We start from the raw sequence: 23,957 nt of genomic DNA on the forward strand, positions 1-23,957 counted from the left end.
TTTTGCTGCATCCCATAGGCTTTCGGTCATCGTGTTTTCATTGTCATTTATTTCTAGCTATTTTTTGATTTCCTCTTTCTGTTTTTTCAGTGATCTCTTGGTTATTTAGTAGTGTATTGTTTAGTCTCCATGTGTTTGTATTTTTTATAGTTGTTTTTCCTGGGATTGATACCTAGCCTCATAGCATTGTGGTTGGCAAAGATACTTGATACAATTTCAATTTTCTTAAATTTACAAAAGCTTGATTTGTGACCCAGGATCTGATCTATCCTGGAGAATGTCCCATGAGTATTTGAGAAGTGTATACTGTTGTTTTGGGATGGAATGTCCTATAAATATCAGTTGAGTCCATGTGGTGTAATGTATCATTTAAAGCTTCTGTGTCCTTATTTATTTTCATTTTGGATCATCTGTCTGTTGGTGAAAGTGAGGTGTTAAAGTCCCCTATTATTATTATTATTTTTTTTTTGTGGTATGCGGGCCTCTCACTGTTGTGGCCTCTGCCATTGCGGAGCACGAGCTCCGGACGCGCAGGCTCCGCGGCCATGCGTCATGGGCCCAGCTGCTCCCTGGCATGTGGGATCTTCCCAGACCAGGGCACGAACCCATGTCCCCTGCATTGGCAGGTGGACTCTCAACCACTGCACCACTAGGGAAGCCCAAAGTCCCCTATTATTATTGTGTTGCTGTTGATTTCCTCTCTTATGGCTGTCAGTATTTGTGTTATGTATTGAGGAGCTCCTGTGTCGGGTGCATAAATATTTACAATTGTTATATCTTCTTCTTGGATTGATTCCTTAATCATTCTGTAGTGTCATTCTTTGTGTCTTGTGATAGTCTATATTTTAAAGTCTATTTTGTTGGATATGAGAATTGCTACTCCATCTTTCTTTTGATTTCCATTGGCATGGAATACCTTTTTCCATCCCCTCACTTTCAGTCTGTATGTGTCTGTAGGTCTGAAGTGGATCTCCTGTAGACAGCATATATATGGGTCTTGTTTTTGTATCCATTCAGTTGGTCTGTGCCTTTTGGTTGGAGTAATTAATCCATTTACATTTAAGGAAATTATCGATATGCATGTTCCTATTACCATTAATTGTTTTGAGTTTGTTATTGTAGGTCTTTTCCTTTTGATGTGTGTTTTGCCTAGAGAAGTTTCTTTAGCGTTTGTTGTAAAGCTGGTTTGGTGGTGCTGAATTCTCTTACCTTTTGCTTGTGAGTAAAGGTTTTCATTGCTCTGTCCAATGTGAATGAGATCCTTGCTGGGTAATCTTGGTTGTAGGTGTTTTCTTTTTATCACTTTAAATATGTCCTGCCACTTCCTTCTAGCTTGCAGAGTTTCTGCTGAAAGGTTAGCTGTTGACCTTATGGGGATTCCCTTGTATGTTATTTGTTGCATTTCCCTTGCAGTTTTTAATATTTTTTCTTTGTATTTAATTTTTGATAGTTTGATATATGTCTTGGCGTGTTTGTCTTTGGGTTTATCCTTTATGGGATTCTCTGCACTTCCTGGATTTCATTGACTCTTTCCTTTCCCATCTTAGGGAAGTTTTAAACTATAATTTCTTCATACATTTTCTCAGACCCTTTCTTTTTCTCTTTTTTCTTCCGGGACCCCTATAATTCGAATGTTTGTGCATTTAATATCCCAGAGGTCTCTGAGACTGTCCTCAATTCTTTTCATTCTTTTTTCTTTATTCTCCCTGCCAGTTATTTCCACCATTTTATCTTCTAGGTCACTTACCGTTCTTCTGTCTCAGTTATTCTGCTATTGATTCTTTCTAGAGTATTTTTAATTTCAGTAATTGTGTTGTTCATCACTGTTTGTTTGCTCTTTAGTTCTTCTAGATCCTTGTTAAATGTTTCTTCATTTTGCTCTGAGATTTTGGGTCATCTTTACTATCATTACTCTGAATTCTTTTTCAGGTAGGTTCCCTATCTTGTCTTCATTTATTTGGTCTTACAGGTTTTTACTTTGCTCCTTCATCTGTAACATATTTTTTTGTCGTTTCATTTTTCTTTTTTTTGATGGGTGGTACTGTATTCCTGTCTTATTGGTTGTTCGGCCTGAGTTTGCAGGCAGTTGTATAGAGCCTTGGTGCTGAGATGAGTACCTCTGGGAGGCCTCACTCCGATTGATATTCCTTGGGGTCTGAGGTTCTCTGTTAGTCCAGTGTTTTGGACGTGGAGCTCCCCCCACAGGAGCTTGGGCCCAACCTCTGGCCTGGGAACCAAGGTCCCGCAAGCTTTGTGGCATGGTGTTAAGAAAAAGAAAGGAGCAGTACGATATCAAAGAATAAAAAAGAAAATAAAATTAGAAAGATAAAAAATATATTAGGAAAAATTAAACTATAATTGAAACAATTGCAATTAGCTAAAATAAAGCTGCAACAGGAAAAAGAATGGAAAAAAAATGGGGGGTGGGAGAAGCCAAAAGGAAAGAATAATAACAAAGTATAAAGAATAAAATGAAATTAGAAAAATGAAAGATTTATTAGGAAAAATAAGAATACAAAAGAATCAACAACAGTGAACCAACAAGGTAAAACAGAACCCCAATCTAAAGGAAGAAAAAGGAAAAAAAAAATGCCTTGGCTATAGGAGCAGAGTTTAGGCAGGGGTGGAACTTAGGCAGGGGAGGAGTTTAGCATGGGGTGAGACCTAGGCGGGTGGGGGGTGACGTTTGAGTGTGAGGCGGGGCCTCTGCTTAGGACCTGTGTGGAAGGGAAGAGGCAGCCTTCCACGAAAGAAGGGCCTCTGGAGTGTGGAGTTCCAGTGTTTAGAAGTAGGGCCCTGAGTGAGGGTGCGTGGGTGGGGTTTAGGCCCATCGCGTTGGAGGGGGTCTCTGAGTGTAGAGGTAGGGCCCTGGGTGGGGGTATAGTGGCGGGGTTGTGTTTTGCGCAGCAGGAGGGAGGCTCTGAGGGCAGAGGATTAGGCCCGGGAGTCCAACAGGCTCCCCAGTGCCACAGTGGACAGGAAAGTCCTGGTCGTGTTCCCTTCTGTTCCTTCGTGCCCCTCCCCCACCATCTCCCCCAGGGTCTCACCCATCACTGCTGGAACCCTTACAGTGGTTGGGTCCCTCTGGGTGTAGGAACTCCTCCCCTCCCCTCCCCCAGCTACCCCTCAGAGGTGCTGGTTCCGGAGGTCTGGCCTTTGTTTTTGCTCCGCTTCCCTCCCTCCCACACCCTCAGGACCCGCACAGCTGGAGGGGACCTAGGTGGGCAGAGGATCAGGCCTGGGATCTCAGCAGGTTCCTGGGGGCCCATGTGAGCAGGGGAAACCTGGCCACACTCCCTTTTGATCCGCTGTCCCCAGTGGTTCCCCTTTTCCCCCTTTGGGCATGGGAACTCTTCCCCTCCCCCAGCCACCTCTCAGGGGTGCCAGTCCTGTCTTGCCTCCACTTCTTCTCCCCCTTCACTCCCTCCCCCAACACCCCACGTCCTACCCAGTCGCTGGGGGTTCCTCCCATCCCCTTAGGTGTCCGTGGTCCCCCACCAGTGCCTGGTAGGTGCCCTAGTTGTAAGGAGACACGAATTCTGCATTCTCCTAGTAACGCTGTCTTGACTCTGTCCTCTTCATTGTGGTTTTGATTTGCATCTCTAATGACAAGTGATGTTGAATACCTTTTAATGTATTTATTGGCGGTTCATGTATCTTTTTTGTAGAAACATCTGTTCCAATTCTTTGCCCATTTTAAAATAGGGTAATTTTTCTTTTTGTTGTTGACCTGTAGGAGTTCTGTATGTACATACAGTTGACCCTTGAACGTCACGGGTTTGACCTGCATGGATCCACTTACATGTGAACGTTTTTCGGTAGTAGATACTATAGTACTACATTCTCTGTGGTTGCTTGAATTCTCAGATGTGGAGCTGCAGTTATGGAGGGCCAACTGTTAAGTTATACTCAGATTTTTGACAGATGGTCAATTCCTGCATTGCAAGGGTCAACTGTATTCTGAATATCAATTTCTTATCATATATATGATTTGCAAATATTTTCTCCCATTATGTGGGTTGCCATTGTACTCTGTTGATAGTGTCCTTTGATGTCCAAAAGCTTTTACTTTTGATGAAGTCCAACTTAACTAATTTTTCTTTTGTTGGCTGTGCTTTTGGTGTCATATGCAAGAAATCATTGCAAATCCGAAGTCATGAAGTTTTTGCCCTTTTTTTTTTGATAAATTTATATTATTTTAGGCTGTGTTGGGTCTTCGTTGCTACACGTGGGCTTTCTGTAGTTGCGGAAAGTGGGGGCTACTCTTCATTGTGGCGCGCGGGCTTCTCATTGCAGTGGCTTCTCTTGTTGTGGAGCATGGGCTGTAGGCATGTGGGCTTCAGTAATTATGGCACGTGGGTTTAGTTCCGTGGCATGTGAGATCTTCCTGGATCAGGGCTCGAACCCGTGTCCCCTGCTTTGGCAGACGGATTCTTAACCACTGTGCCACTAGGGAAGCCCCACCTTTTGTTTTTCTTCTAAGAATTTTATAGTTTTAGCTTATATGTAGGAACGTGTTCCATTTTGAGTTGATTTTTGTATGTGGTGTAAGGATCAAATTTTATTTTTTTCCATGTGGGTTTTCATGTTTCCTGGTGTTGTTTGTTTTTTATTGTTTGTTTGGTTTTTTTTGCGGTACGCGGGCCTCTCACTGTTGTGGCCTCTCCCGCTGCGGAGCACAGGCTCCAGACGCGCAGGCCCAGCGGCCATGGCTCACGGGCCCAGCCGCTCCGCGGCACGTGGGATCCTCCCGGACCGGGGCACAAACCTGCGTCCTCTGGACCGGCAGGCGGACCCTCAACCACTGCGCCACCAGGGAAGCCCCCTGGTGCAGTTTGTTAAACACTGTCCTTTTCCCCCATTGAATGGTTTTGGCACCCTTGTTGAAAATCATTTAGCCATATATATGAGGGTTTATTCCTGGGCTCTGTTGTATTCTGTTGTTGGGTATGTCAGTCTTTATGCCAGTGTGGTACTATTTTGATTACCATAGCTTTGTAGTAAGTTTTGAAATCAGAAAGTGTGGCACCTTCAACTTTTCTTTTTTTTCAAGTTTTGGCTATTTGGGGTCCCTTGAGATTCCATATTTTAGGATGAATTTTCATGTTTTTGCAAAAAATTGGTGGTGTGATTTTGATAGGGCCTGCATTGAATCTGTACGTTGGTTTGGGTAGTACTGATATCTTAGCATTAGTTTTTACCCCATGAGCATGAGGTGTCTTTGTTTTGTTTTGTTTTGTTTTTGCGGTACGCGGGCCTTTCACTGCTGTGGTCTCTCCCGTTGCGGAGCACAGGCTCCGGACGCGCAGGCCCAGCGTCCATGGCTCACAGGCCCAGCCGCTCCGCAGCATACGGGATCCTCCCAGACCGGGGCACGAACCTACGTCCCCTGAACTAGCAGGCGGGCTCTCAGCCACTGCGCCACCAGGGAAGCCCATGAGGTGTCTTTTTATTTATATGCATCTTCTTTATTTCAGCAACATTTTGTAGATTTCAGCATACATGTCTCTCACTTCCTTGGTTAAGCTTAATTCTAAGTATTTTATTCTTTTCTATATTTACTTATTTTCTGCATATTCTTTTTATTTTCCACTATAAATGGAGTGATTTTCTTAATTTTATTTTTAGATGTTCATTACATAAAAATGGAATTGATTTTTGTGTGTTGATATTGCATCCTGCAACTGTGCTAAATGCTTAATCAATTCTAACAGTTTTATGTGGAATCTATAGGGTTTTCTACATAAAAGATCATGTTTTTGGAAACAGAGATAATTCTATTTCTCTTCTAGTTTAGATGCCTTTTATTTCATATTCTTGCTAATTGCCCTGGCCAGGACTTACAGTACTGTTTTGAAGGGGAGTAGTGAAAGTGAACATCCTTGTCTTATTCCTGACCTTAGGGAAAATGTTTTCAGTTTTTTACCATCAAGTATGATGTTGACTAATTTTTTTTATGTATTGGTTTTACTACATTGAGGTAGTTCCCTCTATTCCTAATTTGTTGAATGTTCTTGTTATGAAAGGGTGTTGAGTTTTGTCAAATGCTTTTTTACTGAGATGGTCATGTGGTGTTTTTCTTTCATTCTGTTAATGTGGTGTACTACATTGATTTTTCTTGTGTTGAACCATCCTTGCATTCCAGGAATAAATCTCACTGGTTTATAATTCTTTTCATACTGCTGTTAAATTTGGTTCGCTAGTATCTTGTTGAGGATTTTTGCATATGTATTCTTCAGGGATATTGACCTGTAGTTTTCTTTTCTTGTGAGTCTTTGTCTGGCTTTAGTATCAGGGTAATGCTGGGCTCTTAGGATGAGTTACTAAGTGGTCCTGTTTCAGTTTTTTTTAAGAGTTTGAGGAGAATTGGTGTTTATTTCAATTGTTTGATAGAATTCACTAGTGAAACCGTATGGACTTTTCTTTCTTTGATTACTGATTTAATCTTATAAATGTATTCAGATTTTCTATTTCTTCAACATTCAGTTGTGGAATTTGTCCGTTTTATCTAAGTTTTCTGATTGGTCAGGATACAGTTGTTCAGAGTACTCTCTTATAATCATTTTTATTTTTGTAAAATCAGTAGTAATGTTTCCCCTTTCACTTCTGAGTTTAGTTATTTGAGTCGTTTTTTCCTTAGTCAGTCTACCTAAAGGTTTCTCAGTTTTGTTGATCTTTTAGAAGAACCAACTCCCGGTTTCTTTGATTTTTCTCTATTTTGCTCTTTTTCACTTTATTTCTGTCTGCTCTAATCTTTATTATTTCATTCTTCTAGGTTTGGGTTAATTCATTCTTTGTGTATTTCCGTAAGATGTAAAGTAAAGTTGGTTTGAGATCTTTTTCTTTTAATGTAAGCATTAGTTGTAAGTTTCCCACTTTGCACTGCTTTTGTTGCATCCCATGTGTTGTGTTTTCATTTTCATTTGTCTCAGGATATTTTCTGATTTCCTTTGTGATTTTTTCTTTTCCATGGATTGTTTAAGAGTGGGTTAATTTCCACATTTGTGAGTTTTTTGTTTTTCCTTTTGCTGTTGATCTTTACTTTCATTCCACTGTGATCAGAAAAAATACTTTGGATTGTTTCAGTCTTTTAAAGTTTATTAAGACTTGTTTTGTAGCCTAACCTATAATCTGTCTTGGAGAATATTCCATGTGCATTTGACAAAAATGTGTGTTTTTCTGTTGTTGTATGGAGTGATCTGTGTATTTCTTTTAAGTCAAATTAGTCTGTAGTGTTGTTCAAATTCTCTATTTTCTTTTTGATTTTTTTGGTCTGGTTCTGTTCTCAGGTGCTTTCTTTGAGGTATTATTGTCATGTATGTTGTATGTTATAAGCCCAATAGTGCAGTGTATTTTATTTTTAAGTTATTGTCTTATAAAGGCTGATATATTTTAGAGAAATTAGAAGGAGGAAAGATAAAAATACATTTATTAAGTCTTTTACCTTTATCCATTTACCATATCTTGTGCTCTTTGTTTCTTCCTTTGGATTTGAGTTACCATCTTTCTCAGTAGTCCCCTAAATTACCCCCAGTTCAGTGATTTGCTAGGAAGACTCACAGTACACAGCATATAGTCACATTCATGACTGTGATTTATTACAACAAAAGGATACAAAGCAAATTTGCCAAAGGGAAAAAGTTTAGTGGGCAAAATCTGGAGGAACCAGCTGCCAGCTTCAAATAGTCCTCTTTCAGTGCAGTCATATAGGATGTGCTTATTTTCTCCATTGAATTGTGACGACATTTGTACAATGTTGAATACCAGGGAAGCTTGTTATAGACCTAGTCCCCAAGGTTTTTACTGGGGACTTTCTGCCTAGCACATACTGAATTTCACATTCTCTGAAAGAAAACAGGTGTTTCAGCATAAGCTGTTTGATTTGTATAAACAGTTTAGATACAGTCAGCACTCTAATTAGTTTTGGAATGGTGGGAACCCTCCCAAAATCCAAGTTCCTAAATGCCAGCTCAGGACCAACCTTGCAGGCAGGCGGGTTTTTTTTGTTTGTTTGTTTTTTAGTACAGCAGTCTTAAGCCAGTTAACTCTTTTCTGCATACCTTTTGATGTCCTTTCCTTTTTTCCTGAGGGATTTCTTTTAGTATTTCTCATAAGGCAGGTTGAGTAAGAACAAATATTTTAATCTCTGTTTATCTGGGAATGTCTTTGTCTATAGTTCCAAAAGATAGTTTTGCTGGATATAGAATTCATGGTTGACAGTTTTTCTGTTTCAGCATTTAAATGTGTCCTTTTGGTCTCCATTGTTTCTGACAAGAAGTGAGCCATTAACTGTATTTTTGTTGTCTTGTGTGCGATCACTTGTTTTACCTATATTCTTTTAACATTTTCTTTTTGTTGAGTTTAAGTAGTTTTGTGTATGATGTATGTGTGCATGTGTTTATCCCACTGGGATTTTGTCAAGCATTCTGAATCTGCGGCTTAGTGTCTATCATAAAACTTGGGACATTTGCAGTCATTATTTATTCAGATTTTTTTTATCCCATGTACTATCTCCTGGAACTTCCCATTATACGTGCGTTGGTGCACTTGATGTCTTAGGGGTCTCTGAGGCTCTCTTCACTTCAGTCTTTCTTTTCTGTTTTTTATATTGCTTAATTTTATTGAAGTGTTTTCATGTTTTTTGATCTGCCATCTCAAATCTGCTGCTGAGTCTGTATAATGTTTTCATTTCAATTATTGTATTGGGTCGGCCAAAAAGTTTGTTCGGATTTTTCCATAAGATGTTATGGAAAAACCTGCGTAAACTTTTTGGCGGACCCAATACTTCTAAACTATAGAATTTCTAGAATTGGTTCTGTTTTATTGATTTTACTTCTTTTTCGAGATTCCCCACTTGTTTAGGTGTCATCATATTTTTTTTCATTATTTAAACATACTTTCCTTTATTCTTTTAATATGTTTTTCATGACTGATTTGAATTATTTGCCTGCCATTCTGGGCCCACTCACAGGTAGTTTCTTTTTCCTTCAGTCTGGGTCACTCATTGTATATCTTCAAACTTTTTTTGTTGATGATTGGACATTTTGGATAATTTATTATAATAACTCTAGAGTTTGTTTTTTTTTGTTTTTTGTTTTGTTTGTTTCCTGAGGGTCATTGTTGCTGATACTTGTTTTAGTATTGTTTTTTAGTAAGTTTCCTGGACTTAATCTGCAAAATTGATCTCCCCTGCAATGTGCAGCTACTGACTAATGTCTCTGCTTATTTTTTCTTATTTTTATTTTTACAATGGCTTTCTAGGGGTTGCCTCCATGTCTGCATAGTGTTTAGATGTTCAAACATCTTGAGCCAGTAAGGCATCTGTTCTCTGTTGATTGTGGGATGATGTGTGGGTTTGGGAGTACAGGCAAAGTTCAGGATGTTTTAATGTCTGCCCCAGCTTTTACTTCCTGCCAGGCCTTTCTGGAACTTCCTTGCAAACAGCTTCCCAGTGAGCTAGTGATGTGTGGGGAGCTTGGCCTTTCAGTGCCCTTAGCTTTGCATGTACACAGCCTCCCTGACAGACAGGGATGAGTGGAGAGCTTGGGTGCTTCAGCGTTTTTCCTTTTTATAAGTCTGCCTCCCGTTGAACCAAGGATGTGTGGCAAGCTTATCTGTTCCCTCTTTGACTCTCTGGTTTCCAGGATTTTCCTGTTAAATTTCTTGCTGGTTGAGGGATGTGCTGCTTGCCCAAAGCAGGTCTGCAAACTCTGGCTAGCAACACTGTTAGCTTTTTCTGTTTGTTCTCTAAGAATTTGCCACTTTAACAGTGCTGCAGGCTGTATTGCACTCTGCTCCATGTCAAGGCAGCCTCCCTTTAGCAGCAAAGCTGCTGGTTTTTCACCAACAGCCCTACCCTGGTGGCACTACTGCCTACCAAGCTTTGGTGAGGGGATGGGAACAGTCCTGGCAAAAACATCATTTATTGCCACTGTTCTTATCTGAGGTTCAGAAGTTTCCCATGCATAAAATGTTCTTAATTTGTATGCCATCACTTTTCAAATACAGTACAGTTGACCCTTGAATAACACAGGGGTTATGGGCCCTGACCCTCTGTGTGGTCAAAAATCTGCGTATAACTTTATAGTCAGCCCACTGTATCCACGTTTCCGTGTCCATGGGTTCAGCGGACCACAGATTGAGACGTACTATAGTACGTATTTACTGAATAAAATCTGCATATGAGTAGACCTGTGCAGTTCAGACCTGGGTTGATCAAGGGTCAACTGTATTTGCAATGTTTGTTTTGAGTTTTGTTCAGTTTTTTGGTTGGTTTTTGGGGGAGAAGATTTGCCAGTCTCTTTACTCTCTCATTGTTGGAAGTCCTTGTGATTTAACTTTTGCTAGGCAATTTTATGTTTCCCTAAGTCTTAATGGGGTAAAACTGAGCAAATTGGCTCTTTGTGTCATAATTCTCAGTCATTAGAAGAAATAATTCCTTAATTTTTCTCTTTAAGCACATGTAATTGTTGATGTAATTTCTGCTTTCTTCTTAAAGACTCAGCTGTTTTGAGTGTGTGTTTGTGTGTGTGTGTGTGTGTGTGTGTGTGAGAAGTGGTAGGAAGAGAATATGTTTGAAGCTTGGTTATTTACAGTACAGTATTCAGTAGCTTTGGGGTCTCATTTGTCTTACATTACCATTATTGTTATCACTTTCTTTAAAAACCAGATCCACTATCGTCAGTATCACTTGTTTTTGAAGCAGAAGGGTGATAGAATTTTTGTTAATTTTTTTTCGCTGTCAGTCACATGAAATATATATCCCACTGACCTTAAAACTAAAAACCTAAAAGAGAACAAATATAAACTAACAAGTATTGAGTGCATATTGTATGTCAGTCTCTATTTAAGTTTATTATGTATATTATTTCATGAAATCCTTACAGTAATTTTGGGAGATAGGTCTTAGTTCTGTTTTCCAGATAGGGAAAGTGAGGCTCAAATAAAGTAATTGTGTGACCTAGAGGAAATTATTTAATAAATGGCAGAGCTGAGATTCAAACCCACGCTTAATGCCAAAGCTGATTTCGTGGGGATTGTCCCGTGCTGCTTCTCCTATAAAGTAAGAACAATAACAGTTGAGACAATCTGTTTGAAAGATATCTTAGCAACAACTCAAGTAAAACCATATTCAAATAGTTCTGTTCAGACTTAAAGATTGTTTAATAAATGCCCACTAAATTTCAAGCACGGTGTCTAAATAGTTTTTTGGTATATTCTGTTTAAATGAAATGATACTGTGAAGTAGAATGGATTTCTTTCCATTTTAGGCCTTTTCGTAAGCCTGGGTTCCACCAGTTCTGAGGTTGAACTAAAGGAAGATTATGAAACTCAGCTGGAAAGATGGCGTATAGGAAGAAGAAAAGTCTTAAAACATGGATGTATATTTCAAACCAGAAAAATGTATTGTTTAGTGTATTTTAAAATGTTTACTATTTTTCTGGAATAGGGGAATTAGGTAGTCTCCCTAAGTCTATTTTCCAGATAACTGATTCTGTTTCTTTAAGTCCAACTTATAAATCTTAGTTAATTATTTTTTCTAAACTCTTTTTGAAGTTCTATTATTTGTTTTTTCTTTATCTGGCATGTAAGTAGTATGTAATAGTGAAGACTCTTAAGTCAAATAGTACATAAGACTTCTGGAGTCTCTGTTGTTGATATCATGCTGTGCTGTTGAGGTATGTTGGTCTGTGACCCACAGTTTGCTCTTAACTATATGCTAGGAAATGGAGATAAATTATACAAATTGCATACCTTCAGCTCTGTACAGTTTGTTTCTAGAAATTTCCACCTCTAATTATGTCCAATTGTGTATACACATAGGACTAAACTGGTGCTTCTTTAGAGGGACTAGTGTGGTTTCCTTAATTCATGAGATTTAAGTATTGTTTCCCAATTTAAGAATACAACCAACTCCTTATTTTCTTTATAAAGTTTTATAAAAGTTTTAAAACATACAGAACACCTGGATACTCACCACCTAGAATCAGCAATTGTCAACATTTTCTTTCTCATTTATTTGCTTGGGTGTATATGTGTATATGTCTGTGCGTGAAGTTGGAGACATCAAGACACTACACTAATACCTAACTACTTAGTGTTCATCTTCTAAAAATGACTTAAATATACATAGCCATTATATGAAAATTAATAATTCCCTAATCTATTATGGAGTTTGACTTGAAAATTTCCCCAGTATTCCCCAAATTACTTGCATAGCCTTTTTCTTATTTTAAAACAGATCTACTCAAGGATCACGCATTCCATTGGATTGTTATATCTTAGAAATTGTTATCGCTTAACCTAGGATAGTCTTCCTTCCTTCTCTTACTTTCAGTTATTCAATATGTAGATTTATTTTGTTTTTAATAGATTAGGTCACTTTTCTTGAAAGATCACCCTCACACTCTGGATTTGCTTAGTTGTTAATGTTTTCCTTGAATCCGCTATATTTCTTGTAAACTGAAAGTTACGTTTAAAGCCTTGATTAGATTAAAGTTAAGCATATCTAGTGTGAATACTTTATGGGTGATTTTTGTATTCATGAAATTAATTTTAAAAGTGTTTCCATTCAAGAGTACTTGTTAATTGAGGTAATATTGCACAGGATAAAGAATAGTAACATGGTAGGAGGTAAACAGTCTGGTTTCAGGAGCTTGAAAGTGGGAATCAGGTATTTCTCAAGTATTACTCATTTCGTAAAGGAAAGAAAGAAAATAACCAAAGTTTATTGGCTGTCCTTTTCCTGTACATGAAGGTGATCATCTCAGTTTAATGCCATGAGTATTGGTGTTGAGCTTGAGTCATCAGTCACAGTCATTAGCTGCTATCCTTAAGGAAAATTGCACTTTGGAATTCGAGGAATGTTTGAAGCATGGAGTTAATTACTTATCACTACTGACATGGTATAAGTAGAAGAAATTGCATGTTACTGATAGAAGTGACCTGTGTACTCTGAAAATAATACCTAATGGACTGTCAACAATTAACCAGAAAACCTTTTTTGAAAATCATCTTAAACATATTAGTAATGTTTCCTGTGTTTGTAAATAGTATTCAGTATACTTAAATGATGGCTTATTTATTTATTTACTTTTAGACTTGTGTTTTTTAATGTACAGTGATGTGTTGTTCTTAAGTGGATATTGACAGGTGTATATACTAATGTAATGACTATTCCAATCAGGATTCAGAATATTATCATCACTCCAGAAAGTTCCCTGTGTCTACTTCTGGTCAGCCTGGTTCTTCTCCCCATTCAGGTATCTGGTGGTCCAAGCCCTATACTGCCAGAGAGTTAGGCTGATCTTGTCATTGCTTAAGCTGTAGCAGAAAGCAATATGTTACTGGTGTCTTAAGTAGGAATTTCAAATACATTATCTCAAGGAAGCAGTTGGGAGTTTTGTTCTGTAGTATTTTTAATAATGTGATCCTGGGACATTAAAATAATAAAACAGCAACAAATAATATCTACAGTGCTTACTGAGCTCTAAGCACTCTGCCAAGTGCTGTTATTTATTTATTCAATTTTTGCAGAACCTACCAGTGAGGTAGGTTCTATTGTTAGATTTATTTTAAAGATGCAGAAACTGAAGCATAGGAGAAATTAGTTTGTTCAAGCTTGCAAAGCTATTAAATGGCAGAGCAAGTATTTGAACCTTGCATTCAGACTTCAGAGCTTGTATTATTAACCACTGTATTATATTCCCTGTTAGTATATGTGGGCTTAGGAGACCTTCTTGAGCTGGTCAGGGAATCTAATCACCATTTATAGTGAATTTTCCTATATGAACAAAAGAACCCCAGTAATCAACTTAAAAAGACAGATATTGGAACAGTACCTCTTTGAAAGTTGGTGATCCCAGTTAAAAAAATAGGCAATGGATTTGAATAGGTATTTCTCCAGAGATGATGTAAGATAGCCACCTGAAAAGATGCTCAACGTGATTTATTCATTAGGGAAATGTAAATAAACCGTAAGATACTACCACACTCACTAGAATGGCTACCATTAAAAAGACAGTAGCAAGTGTTGGCAAGGAGGTGAAAAAATTAGAACTCTCATGAACTGCTGGTGGGAATGTATAATAAAATAGTGCAGTCACTGTGGAAAACAGTTTGACAGTTCCTCAAAAAGTTAAACACAGTTATCATATGACCCAGCAATTGCATTCCTAGGTATATAGCCAAAAGAATTGATAACAGGTGTTCCAACAGAAACTTGTGCATGAACATTCATAGCAGCATTTTGCACAATAGCCAAAAGGTGGAAACAACCCAAACATCCATCAACAGATGAATGGATAAACACAATGTTGTATATCGATACAAGGGAATATTATTCAGTCATAACAGGAATGAAGTATTGATACATACTACAACATGGATGAACCTTAAAAGATTATGCTAAATGAAAGGCCACATGTCATATGATTCCCTTTATATGAAATCTCCAGAATAGGCAAATCCATAGAGTCAGAAAGTAGATTACTGGTTGCTAGGAGCTGGGGGTGGGGGTGGGGGGGAATGGAGAATGACTACTAATAGATACAGAGTGTCGTATTGGAGTGATTTAAAAAATGCTCTGAAATTATATAGGGGTGATGAATGCACAACTCTGAATACACTAAAGCGCAGTAAATTAGACAATATAAAAAGTAAAAAGTAGACTTTAAAAGTTGATGACATTTAGTTTATCAGACATAATATGCACATATAACTTACTTGAAAAGTGTAGAATAGAATTTCCTGGAGGCTGGTATACAGAACTCTTTGTGTGGTAATCTAGGGAAAGATGAGTTGTTTAATCAAATAAACTTGGGAAATATACATACTGTATCTATTGAAGATTTACAGTGTACATCAGCCCACTAAAGATTTGGTAAAGCTCTGTGGTAAAGAAACCTGTTCAGTGTTAACACAGGATTTTTGTAACTGAATTGGTCTTCAGCCCTTTAAATGAATAATCACCAGTTCTACAGAACCTACTTCATTATATCCAGCTTGGAAAGCACCGGTCACATATTATTAAAAATTTTAGTTTATTAAGAATTCAGTAAAATAAAATCATTTCCTTAAACTAGCCACATTTCAAGTGCTCAGTAGTCACATGTGACTAGTATATACTGTATTGGATAATGCATTTCTCTCATTGCAGAAAGTTTGTACAGCCTTAGTAGACATACACAGTAAGACATACAGTCATAGGATGTTTTTATTTATTCTTAGTGCCCCACTTCTCAATTATTATAGAGCATTACAGAGAGAATGTTATGGGTTGAATCATGTCTCCCGCCAAAAGATATATTGAAGTCCTAACCCCCAGTACCAGAAAGTACTTTTTATGCAGAAAAATTCATGCCTACTTGAATCTTTGTTACCATGTTACAAGTTACAAGGAAATATCTGACAGACTTCTTTAGATATACATATATAGACACAGAGGTAGTTTTGTAAGGAGTAAAATTGCCTCGTAGAAAGTATTTTTTTTTAATAGCGTCAACAATTAATTGGCCTTTAAACACGTTGATTTCTGCTATTTACAGAGTCAAAGTAGTACTTATTAACATTTATGCAAAATGTAAGTCACTAGAAGAGAGGTGGGACTGAAGACTGCTGGTTGCCTGCTTTACATAAAAATGTAGCAGTTTCATAAGCCCACGTTATTGTACATTATTCTTTTGATATGGATACAAGCAGAATAACAATATCAGGTTTGATATGCTTTCTGACTCCCAAATTAGGGAAGTCATTCATTTCAAGAAATGAAAAGTTTATAAGATATATAAATATTGAAATAGAAATAAGTAAATACTAAAACATACTATGATTTTAAATTAGTGATTAAATATTGTCACTCTGATTGGCTCTTTTACCTTTATTAATCCAGTAGGCAAATTATCATCATTGCTGATTATAACAATAGAAACCTTTTTAAAAGCCCCTTTTTTGATGGGTTAACGTTGTCTCCTTTGTCATTAACATTAAAAAACAACCTTTTAAATAGATCAGAGATTCCTAAATCATCAAAAATGAAGATGCAATTTACTCTAACTTGTATCTTGCATGTATGTATTGTAGTTGTGAAACAAATTACAATCAGTTTTTGTTGTTTTTGTCTTCTTTCTGTCCCTCCTACCTTCTGTCATAGTTCAGGTTTCTCTTTTAGGTTTTTGCAACAGATTCTGAGTATGCCTCTGTAAGTATGTTTTTTTTTCCCTTTAATTAGTTCTTCAAAAGACCATCTAAGATAACTTGTTTTTAACTTTTTAAACTTTTTTAGGATATACTTGACATAAATATAAATATAATTGACATATACATAAATTGTACATGTTTACAGTGTAAATTTGATTAAGTTTGATGTGTATGTACCCATTAAACCATCACTATAATCATGATAATGAACATATCCATTATGCCCAGTTGTTTCCTCCTGTCTCTTTGTAGTGGCTTCCCACTGCCCTCCATCTCTGGGCACTCATCTGCTTACTTTCTCTCACTGTAAATTAGTTTTCATTTTCTAGAATCTTATATGAATGAAATCAGACAGTATGTACTTGTTTATTGGTTGTTCTTGTGTGTCTTTCACTTAGCATAATTATAAAGAGGAAATTAACATTGGTACAGTATTATTAAAGTACAGATCTCATTGAAATTTTCCCTAATTTTTCTACTGATGTAGTTGTTATTTCTTAGTCTTTTCCATTCAGTAATAGTTGTTCAATTTTCCTTGTCTTTTATGACCTTGATCCTTTTGAAGAATACTGATCAGTTCATTTATAGAATCTATCAGCTTGGGTTTATTGATTTTTCTCATGAATGGAATGTGCTTATGTGTTTTTGGCAGAAATTATCACAAAAATGTCCTACTCAGTATTATATCAAGGAGTTCATGATGTTCATATATCTTACAATTGGTGACCTTTACCTTGATCACTTGGTGCCTGCCAGGTTTCTCTACTATAAACTGTCTTTCTTTTTGTAGTTAAAAAGGAACTGGGGGAAGATATTGTGCATATCCTATTTTTCCCGAAACTTTTGCTCACTGATTTTATGTCCATCACTGGATCTTGTCTGCAGCTAATTATGTGGTGTTTATCTAATGATGATTCTCTACATCGTTTTTCCTTCTCTATTTATTAATTGGAATTCTATGTAAGAAAGAGCTGTCCCTTTGCTTTCATTTATTCAGTTACTTATATCAGTATGTTTTTGTATTTACATGTTAAATACAATGCTGTAATTATTTTATTTAAATTTTTGCCTATTTAAAAAATTGGATTTTATATATATATATATTTACTGCGTTTTAAGAATTCTTCATTTGTTTTGGATACAAGTCATTGATGCAGATACGTGATTTGCAGATATTTTTTTCCAGTTTGTAGCATGTCTTTTATTCTTTTTAGTAGTGTTTTTTGAAGAGAAATATTTGATTTTTATAAGGACCAGTCTGTCAGTTTCAATAATAATTATTTTGTGAGCCATGAAATAAATACTGTGTCTTATCTAAGAACTCTTTGCCTAACCCAAGACCACAAAAGATTTTCTATATTCCTGAACTTTGATGGATCAGGTTTTACATATAGGTCTCTAAATAGGTGAATTAATTAATTAATAGATGTTATACATCTATTACTATATTAGGTTATTTTGATACTTTCGTCTTTTAACTTTTATACTAGGATTAAAAGAAATTTACTTATCATTATAGTATTCTGTATTTGTCTATATATTTACCTGTACTAGTCGGTTTTATACTTTTTTTTTATGCTACAGTGTTGCTATTCTGTGACCTTTCATTTTAACCTGAAGAATTCCCTTTAGCATTTCTGGTGAGTAGGTCTAGTGGTGATGAACTCCGTCAGTTTTTGTTTGTTTGGGAAAGATTTTAATTTTCCTTCTTTTTTGAAGGATAGCTTGCCAGTTATAGTATTCTTGGTTGGTGGCTTTTTTCTTTTAGCACTTAGAATATATCATCCCATTCCTTTCTGGCCTGCAAGGTTTCTGCTGAGAAATTTGCTTATAGTTCTATGGGGGTTCCCTTGTACATGGCAAGTTGCCTTTTTCTTCTGCTTTCAAAATTCTCTCTTTGCTTTGACTTTTGACAATTTAATTTTAATTTGTCTCGTTGGGGATTTCTTTGAGTTCCTCTTTGGGGTTCTTTGGGCTTTTTGTATCAGGGCATCCATTTCCTTCCCCAGATTTGGGAAGTTTTCAGCCATTATTTCTTTGAAAAAGTTTTCTGGTCATTTCTCTTTCTCCTGAGCATACATTGATCTGCTTGTTGGTATCTCACAAGTTCCTCAGGTTGTTTTTTTACTCTTTTTTTCATTTTTTTTTTCTTTTTGTTTTTGTGATTGAATGATTCCTGATGACTTTTCTTAGACCTTTTTTCTTTCTGCCTGATCTAGTCTTCTCTTGAATCCCTCTAGTGAGTTTTTATTTCAGTTATTACATTCTTTAGCTTTGTGATTTCTGTTTGGTAGTTTTATATTTATTATAATTATATATATAATATGTATATAAAATATGTTTATATATATATTTTTAATTTATTTTATTTATTTTACTTTTGGCTGTGTTGGGTCTTTGCTGCTGCACATGGGCCCTCTCCAGTTGTGGCGAGCGGGGGCCACTCCTTGCTGCGGTGCACAGGTCTCTCACTGTGGTGACCTCTCCCACTGCAGAGCATGGGCTCTAGGCACGCGGGCCTCAGTAGTTGTGGCATGCGGCCTCAGTAGTTGTGGCTTGTGGGCTCTAGAGCACAGGCTCAGCAACTGTAGTGCATGGGCCCAGCTGCTCCGTGGCATGGGAGCTCCCCCTGGACCAGGGCTCGAACCTCTGTCCCCTGCATTGGCAGGCACATTCCCAACCACTGCACCACCAGGGAAGCCCCTATTTATATATGTTTATTTAATAATTATTTATTTAGTATTTGTCTTTGTTGAAATTCTTACTTTGTTCATGCATTGTTCTCCTGATCTTAGTGAACATCTTTATGATGGTTATTTTGAATTATCTGTTTAGTAAATCATATATCTCTATTTCATTAGGGCCTCTTTCTTTTTTTTGAAAATTATTTTATTTTTGGCTGCATTGGGGTTTTGTTGCTGTGCGCGAGCTTTCTCTAGTTGCGGTGAGCAGGGGCTACTCTTTGTTGCGGCACGGAGGCTTCTCATTGCAGAGGCTTCTCTTGTTGCAGAGCACAGGCTCTAGGCATGTGGGCTTCAGCAGTTGTGGCACGTGGGCTCAGTAGTTGTGGAGCACGGGCTCAGTTCTGCGGCATGTGGGATCTTCCCGGACCAGGGCTCGAACCCAAGCCCTGGTCCGGGAAGGCGGATTGGCAGGCGGATTCTTAACCACTGTGCCACCAGGGAAGCCCCATTAGGATCTCTTTCTAGAGATTTATCTTGTGTCCTTTGGAACATATTTGCCTGTTTGTTCATCTTCCTTGACCCTCTTTTTTGGTGTTTATGCATTAGGCAAAGCAGCCACCTCTCCAGTCTTTATGGATTGGCCTCATACAGAAGAAGATCCCTACCAGTCAGCCCAGCCAGAGATTCTGGTGGCATCTCAAAACTATATTCTAGTTCAGCATGCTTACTTTATTCTTTGCAGCCGCCTGGTGTCTAGGTTATTCTACATCCCCTCACAGCATCAAAACAAGTGAGACTGAAGCCATTTCTCAGGCAGCCTCTAAAAAAGTTAGATCATTTGATGGTTTAGCCAACTCTTCCCCTCCCTTTGGAGAAGCTGAGGGCTGCGTTTTTTCATCCACTTGCTCTGTGCTGAGCTGGGGGGAGGAGCTTTGGGAACTGGCAGCCCAAACCTCGGTCTCTATTCTCATTAGCTATCTGGTGGCTAAATTATGCCAGGTCTCATTATTGCCCAGTGGAAGGCAAGACACACCTCCCCCACCACCCCTTTTTTGGGCAGCCCCCGGAAAAGTTGGGGCATTGGAATTGTGGACTAATCTTTAGCTCCCCAGGGAGAAGTTGGGGTTGGGTTTTTTATCCACTTGCTCTGTACTTAGCCAGGGAGAGGGGCTATGGCAACTGCCTGCCCAAACCTCTGTCTCTGTGCTCACTAGCCCCCAGGCAGCTAGATTTTTCCAGATCCTGTCAGCACTCTGAGGCAGGTAAGTCAGAACCCATTCCTTTGAATAGGCCCCATAGAAACCGGGCTTTTGGACGTGTGGATCAACTCTTTTTTTCCCAGGGAAAAGCTGAGAGCTAGAATTATTTTCTCTGCTAACGCTGTGCTAAGCTGTGGAGAAGAGCTATTGGTGACTACCAGTCCATGCTGTTGTCTCTGTTCTCCCCCAGGTAGCTAGATTATGCCGGTTCTGACAGTGCTTCAAGACTGACAAGTTAGAAGCCTGCCCTCTGAGGATCCCTGTGGAAAGGTTGGGGCATCTGACACACAGACCACCCCTTTTCCTTTGTAGGGATTAGCTGGGAGTTGGAGGGTTTCATCCTGATTGTATGGCACTATGTTGGTGGTAGGAATTCTGGTGAGAAGGTGTCGTGAATTTCCCTACCAGCTTTGATGAGTGTGATCTCTCATTCATCCAGCATTCAGGTGCTTTTCAATTCATTTCTGTATTTCTCACAAAAGGGGATTTGTCTGCGAATTGTCGTGGGGGGTGGTGGGGAAGAGAATCTAGGACTTTTTACTCTGACATTTTGCTAATGTCACTGCCCTCAGGGTATTTTTTAACCTTTAATTGATATTTGAAGTACAGACAACTAATGCCTAGCAGTTTTAATGTGTTTGGAGCTTTGTTAGCTTCTTAGAAACTTTTGTATTTCACTTTCAGAGATTAAAAAAAGCTTCTAAGGGGATGACCTCTGTAACTTTGGAAAATGGCATTGTAACTTGTTATTCTAAGGCTAAAGTAGAAGAAGTTATCCAAAAAAACTGTATTGTATTTGGTAAATTTGTTTTTTTATAGGGGTATAGTTAGCAATTCCAAAATACTATACACATATGGTAAGGTTGAACAAAGAACTAAATTAGTTGTATGAAATGATAGCCAGGTTCTCACTGTCTGAAGAAAGTTCCAAATAAGAAAGGGAGATGGCTAGAAAGAACCACATTGTGCTTGGTTATAGTCACATATATTTTTGTTTATAAATATATGCATATATTGAAAGAAATATGTAGAGATACGTGTGTATATGTGGGTTAGTATAGGTTCATATACTTCCTACTGTGTTTGCTGAGAGGACCTACAAGTAATGACACCCCACTAGCAGTAAGCATCTTGTTTTCAGGTCTTCTTTTCTAAATACTATCTTTAATAAAAGAGTCAGGAATCCCTGAAAAAATGGCTGATTTTAGAGCAAGGACAGACAGAGTACAAGATGACCTTGGGGAGCTTCTTGTAGTGCCAGAAAGTGGATGTCCAGTTGTTCCAGCATCATTTGTTGAAAACTGTCTGTTCTCCATTGTGTTGCCTTTGCTTCTTTGTCAAAGGTCAGTTGACTATTTATGTGTGTCTGTTTCTGGGCTGTTCTTTCATTGATCTGTTTTCTATTCTTTTGCCAATACCACACTCTCTTCATGACTGTATCTTTATAGTAAGTCTTGAAGTTGGGTGGTGTCAGTCTTTCAACTTAGTTCATTTCCTTCAATATTGTGTTGGTCGTTCTCGGTCTTTTGCCTCTCCGTGTAAACCTTAGAACCAGTTTGTCAATATCTATAAAATAACTTGCTGTGATTTTGATTGGGATTGTGTTGAATCTTTAGATCAAATTGGGAAGAACTGAACATCTTGACAATACTGGGCTTTTTTTTTTTTTTTTTTTAATTAAGTTTTTTTTTTTGCGTTACGCGGGCCTCTCACTGTTGTGGCCTCTCCCGTTGCGGAGCACAGGCTCCGGACGCGCAGGCCCAGCGGCCATGGCTCACGGGCCCAGCCGCTCCGTGGCATGTGGGATCCTCCCAGACCGGGGCACGAACCCGTGTCCCCTGCAACGGCAGGCGGACTCTCAACCACTGCGCCACCAGGGAAGCCCAATACTGGGCTTTTTAATCCATGAATTTGGAATATCTCTCCATTTATTTTTTCTTATTTTATTTTGTTCATTGAAACTTTGTAGTTTTCCTCACATAGATCCTACACATACTTTGAATTTATATCTAAATATTTTTTGTTGAAAATTCCACTTGTTCATTGCTAGTATATAGGAAAGCAGTTGACTTGTATATAATAACATTGTATCCTGCAACCTTGCCATAGTCACTTATTATTTCCACAAGTTTTTTTGTTATTGTTCATTCTTTCTGATTTTCTATATGGGTAGTCATGTCATCTAAGAATAAGTTGTATTTCTTTCTTCTCAATCTGTATATCTTTCATTTCCTTTTCTTGTGTTCTCCCAGTATGATTTTGGAAAGGAAGGGTAAGAGGGAGTATCCTTACTTTGTTCCTGATCTTATCAGGAAAGCTAGTTTCTTCCAGTGAGTATGTCGTTAGCTATAGGTTTTTGTAGATGTTCTTTGTCAGGTTGAAGAAGTTCCCCTCTGTTTCTAGTTTGCTGAGAGTTTTTGTCATGAATGGGTGTTGGATTTTGTCAGATTCTTTCTCTGCATCTATTTATAAGATCATGTGATTTTTTTTTCCTTTAGTCTGTTGATATGATAGTGGATTATATTAATTTTCAAATGTTGAACCAATCCTGCAGATCTGTAATAAATCCCACTTGATTATAGTATATGATTCTTTTTATACATTGTTGGATTTGATTTGCTAATATTCAGAATTTTTGCATCTATGTGCTTGAGAGCTCTTGGTTTGTCATTTTATTTTCTAATAATGTCTTTTCTGGTTTTAGTATTAGGGTAATAACTGGCCTCATAGAAGGAGTTAGTATTCTCTGCTCTTATCTTGTGGAAGAGATTGTAGAAAATTTGTATGATTGCTTCCTTAAATGTTTGGTAGAATCCACCAGTGAACCCATCTGGGCCTGGTCCTTTCTGTTTTTGAAGATTATTAATTATCAATTCAATTTCTTCAATGGATATAGGCTTATTCAGATTGTCTTTCTTTATGGTTCTTTTTAGCTGATTTGCTTGGACTGTTTAAACTCATTTAATACTGGATTATGTTATCTTTTATTATACTTCTAGAATTATTAAAATACTGTCAGAGTGTACTCGATGATGTTATCTTAGATTTTTTACTTTTTATGAGATATTAATAAAATAAAACTGTTTTCTTCCAGCCTAGTGTATTAATCGTAACCTACAAGGAACCTGCGAAATCATCTTCTCAGTTTGGATCCTACAAGCAAGCTGAATGGAGGCCAGATAGTACCATGATAGCTGTGTCAGTAAGTACATTTTTCAGCTTTAATGCTGTTTTCTTATGAAATCATTACATTGCATTTAAATTTAATTCTCTTAGATGAGATCCTTTCACTTTTTCACACCCATTAGTATTTACCATCTGTGATAGGAATTGCTGTACCGATTCTTCTATTCCGGTTACTCCTACTGTATTGTCTTTCTTGATTCTTCTACTTCCTCCGATCCCTAAACGGTGCCTATATCCTTTTCTTTTTATTCCTCTCACTTTGCTGTTTTGTCCTTGAAGTCTAATCTAGATTTTTTAAGCTTTCATCTGTATTTACATGGTATTCCCAAATTTATATTATAAATCCTGCCCTCTGTTCCCGAGGATGTCTCATAAAAATGATAAACTTTGTGTTTATGTCATACTACATTCTCATATCCATTTGGGTTTATTTCTGCATTTCTCCTCTATTCCATTAATGTGCTTAGGTCTGGTTAATTTTACCTTTTCATTGTCAGCTCTTGGGCTGTCATCATCACCTAATTTGAATTAGCAATAATACATTTATTGAGAGCATGTAACTATTATTATTTGACAGCATGTAACTATTATTCCATGTAACTATTATAACCGTGTTAGGTGTATCATCTCT

General features: G+C 37.6%; 1 protein-coding gene across 1 annotated transcript in view; it reads left to right on the forward strand.

The window, feature by feature from the left end:
- Positions 1 to 23,957, forward strand: part of RIC1 (RIC1 partner of RAB6A GEF complex) — a 135,755-nt gene that overhangs the window by 16,039 nt on the left and 95,759 nt on the right. Inside the window, exon 2 of the mRNA XM_024734276.1 lies at positions 23,235 to 23,342. Coding sequence (XP_024590044.1) covers positions 23,328 to 23,342 — 15 coding nt within the window. The 5' untranslated portion in view covers positions 23,235 to 23,327. The remainder of the gene's footprint in view (positions 1 to 23,234; positions 23,343 to 23,957) is intronic.

Source organism: Neophocaena asiaeorientalis, unplaced genomic scaffold (genome assembly GCF_003031525.2).
Source record: "Neophocaena asiaeorientalis asiaeorientalis breed wild unplaced genomic scaffold, Neophocaena_asiaeorientalis_V1.1 scaffold256, whole genome shotgun sequence".
Classification (NCBI taxonomy): domain Eukaryota; kingdom Metazoa; phylum Chordata; class Mammalia; order Artiodactyla; family Phocoenidae; genus Neophocaena; species Neophocaena asiaeorientalis.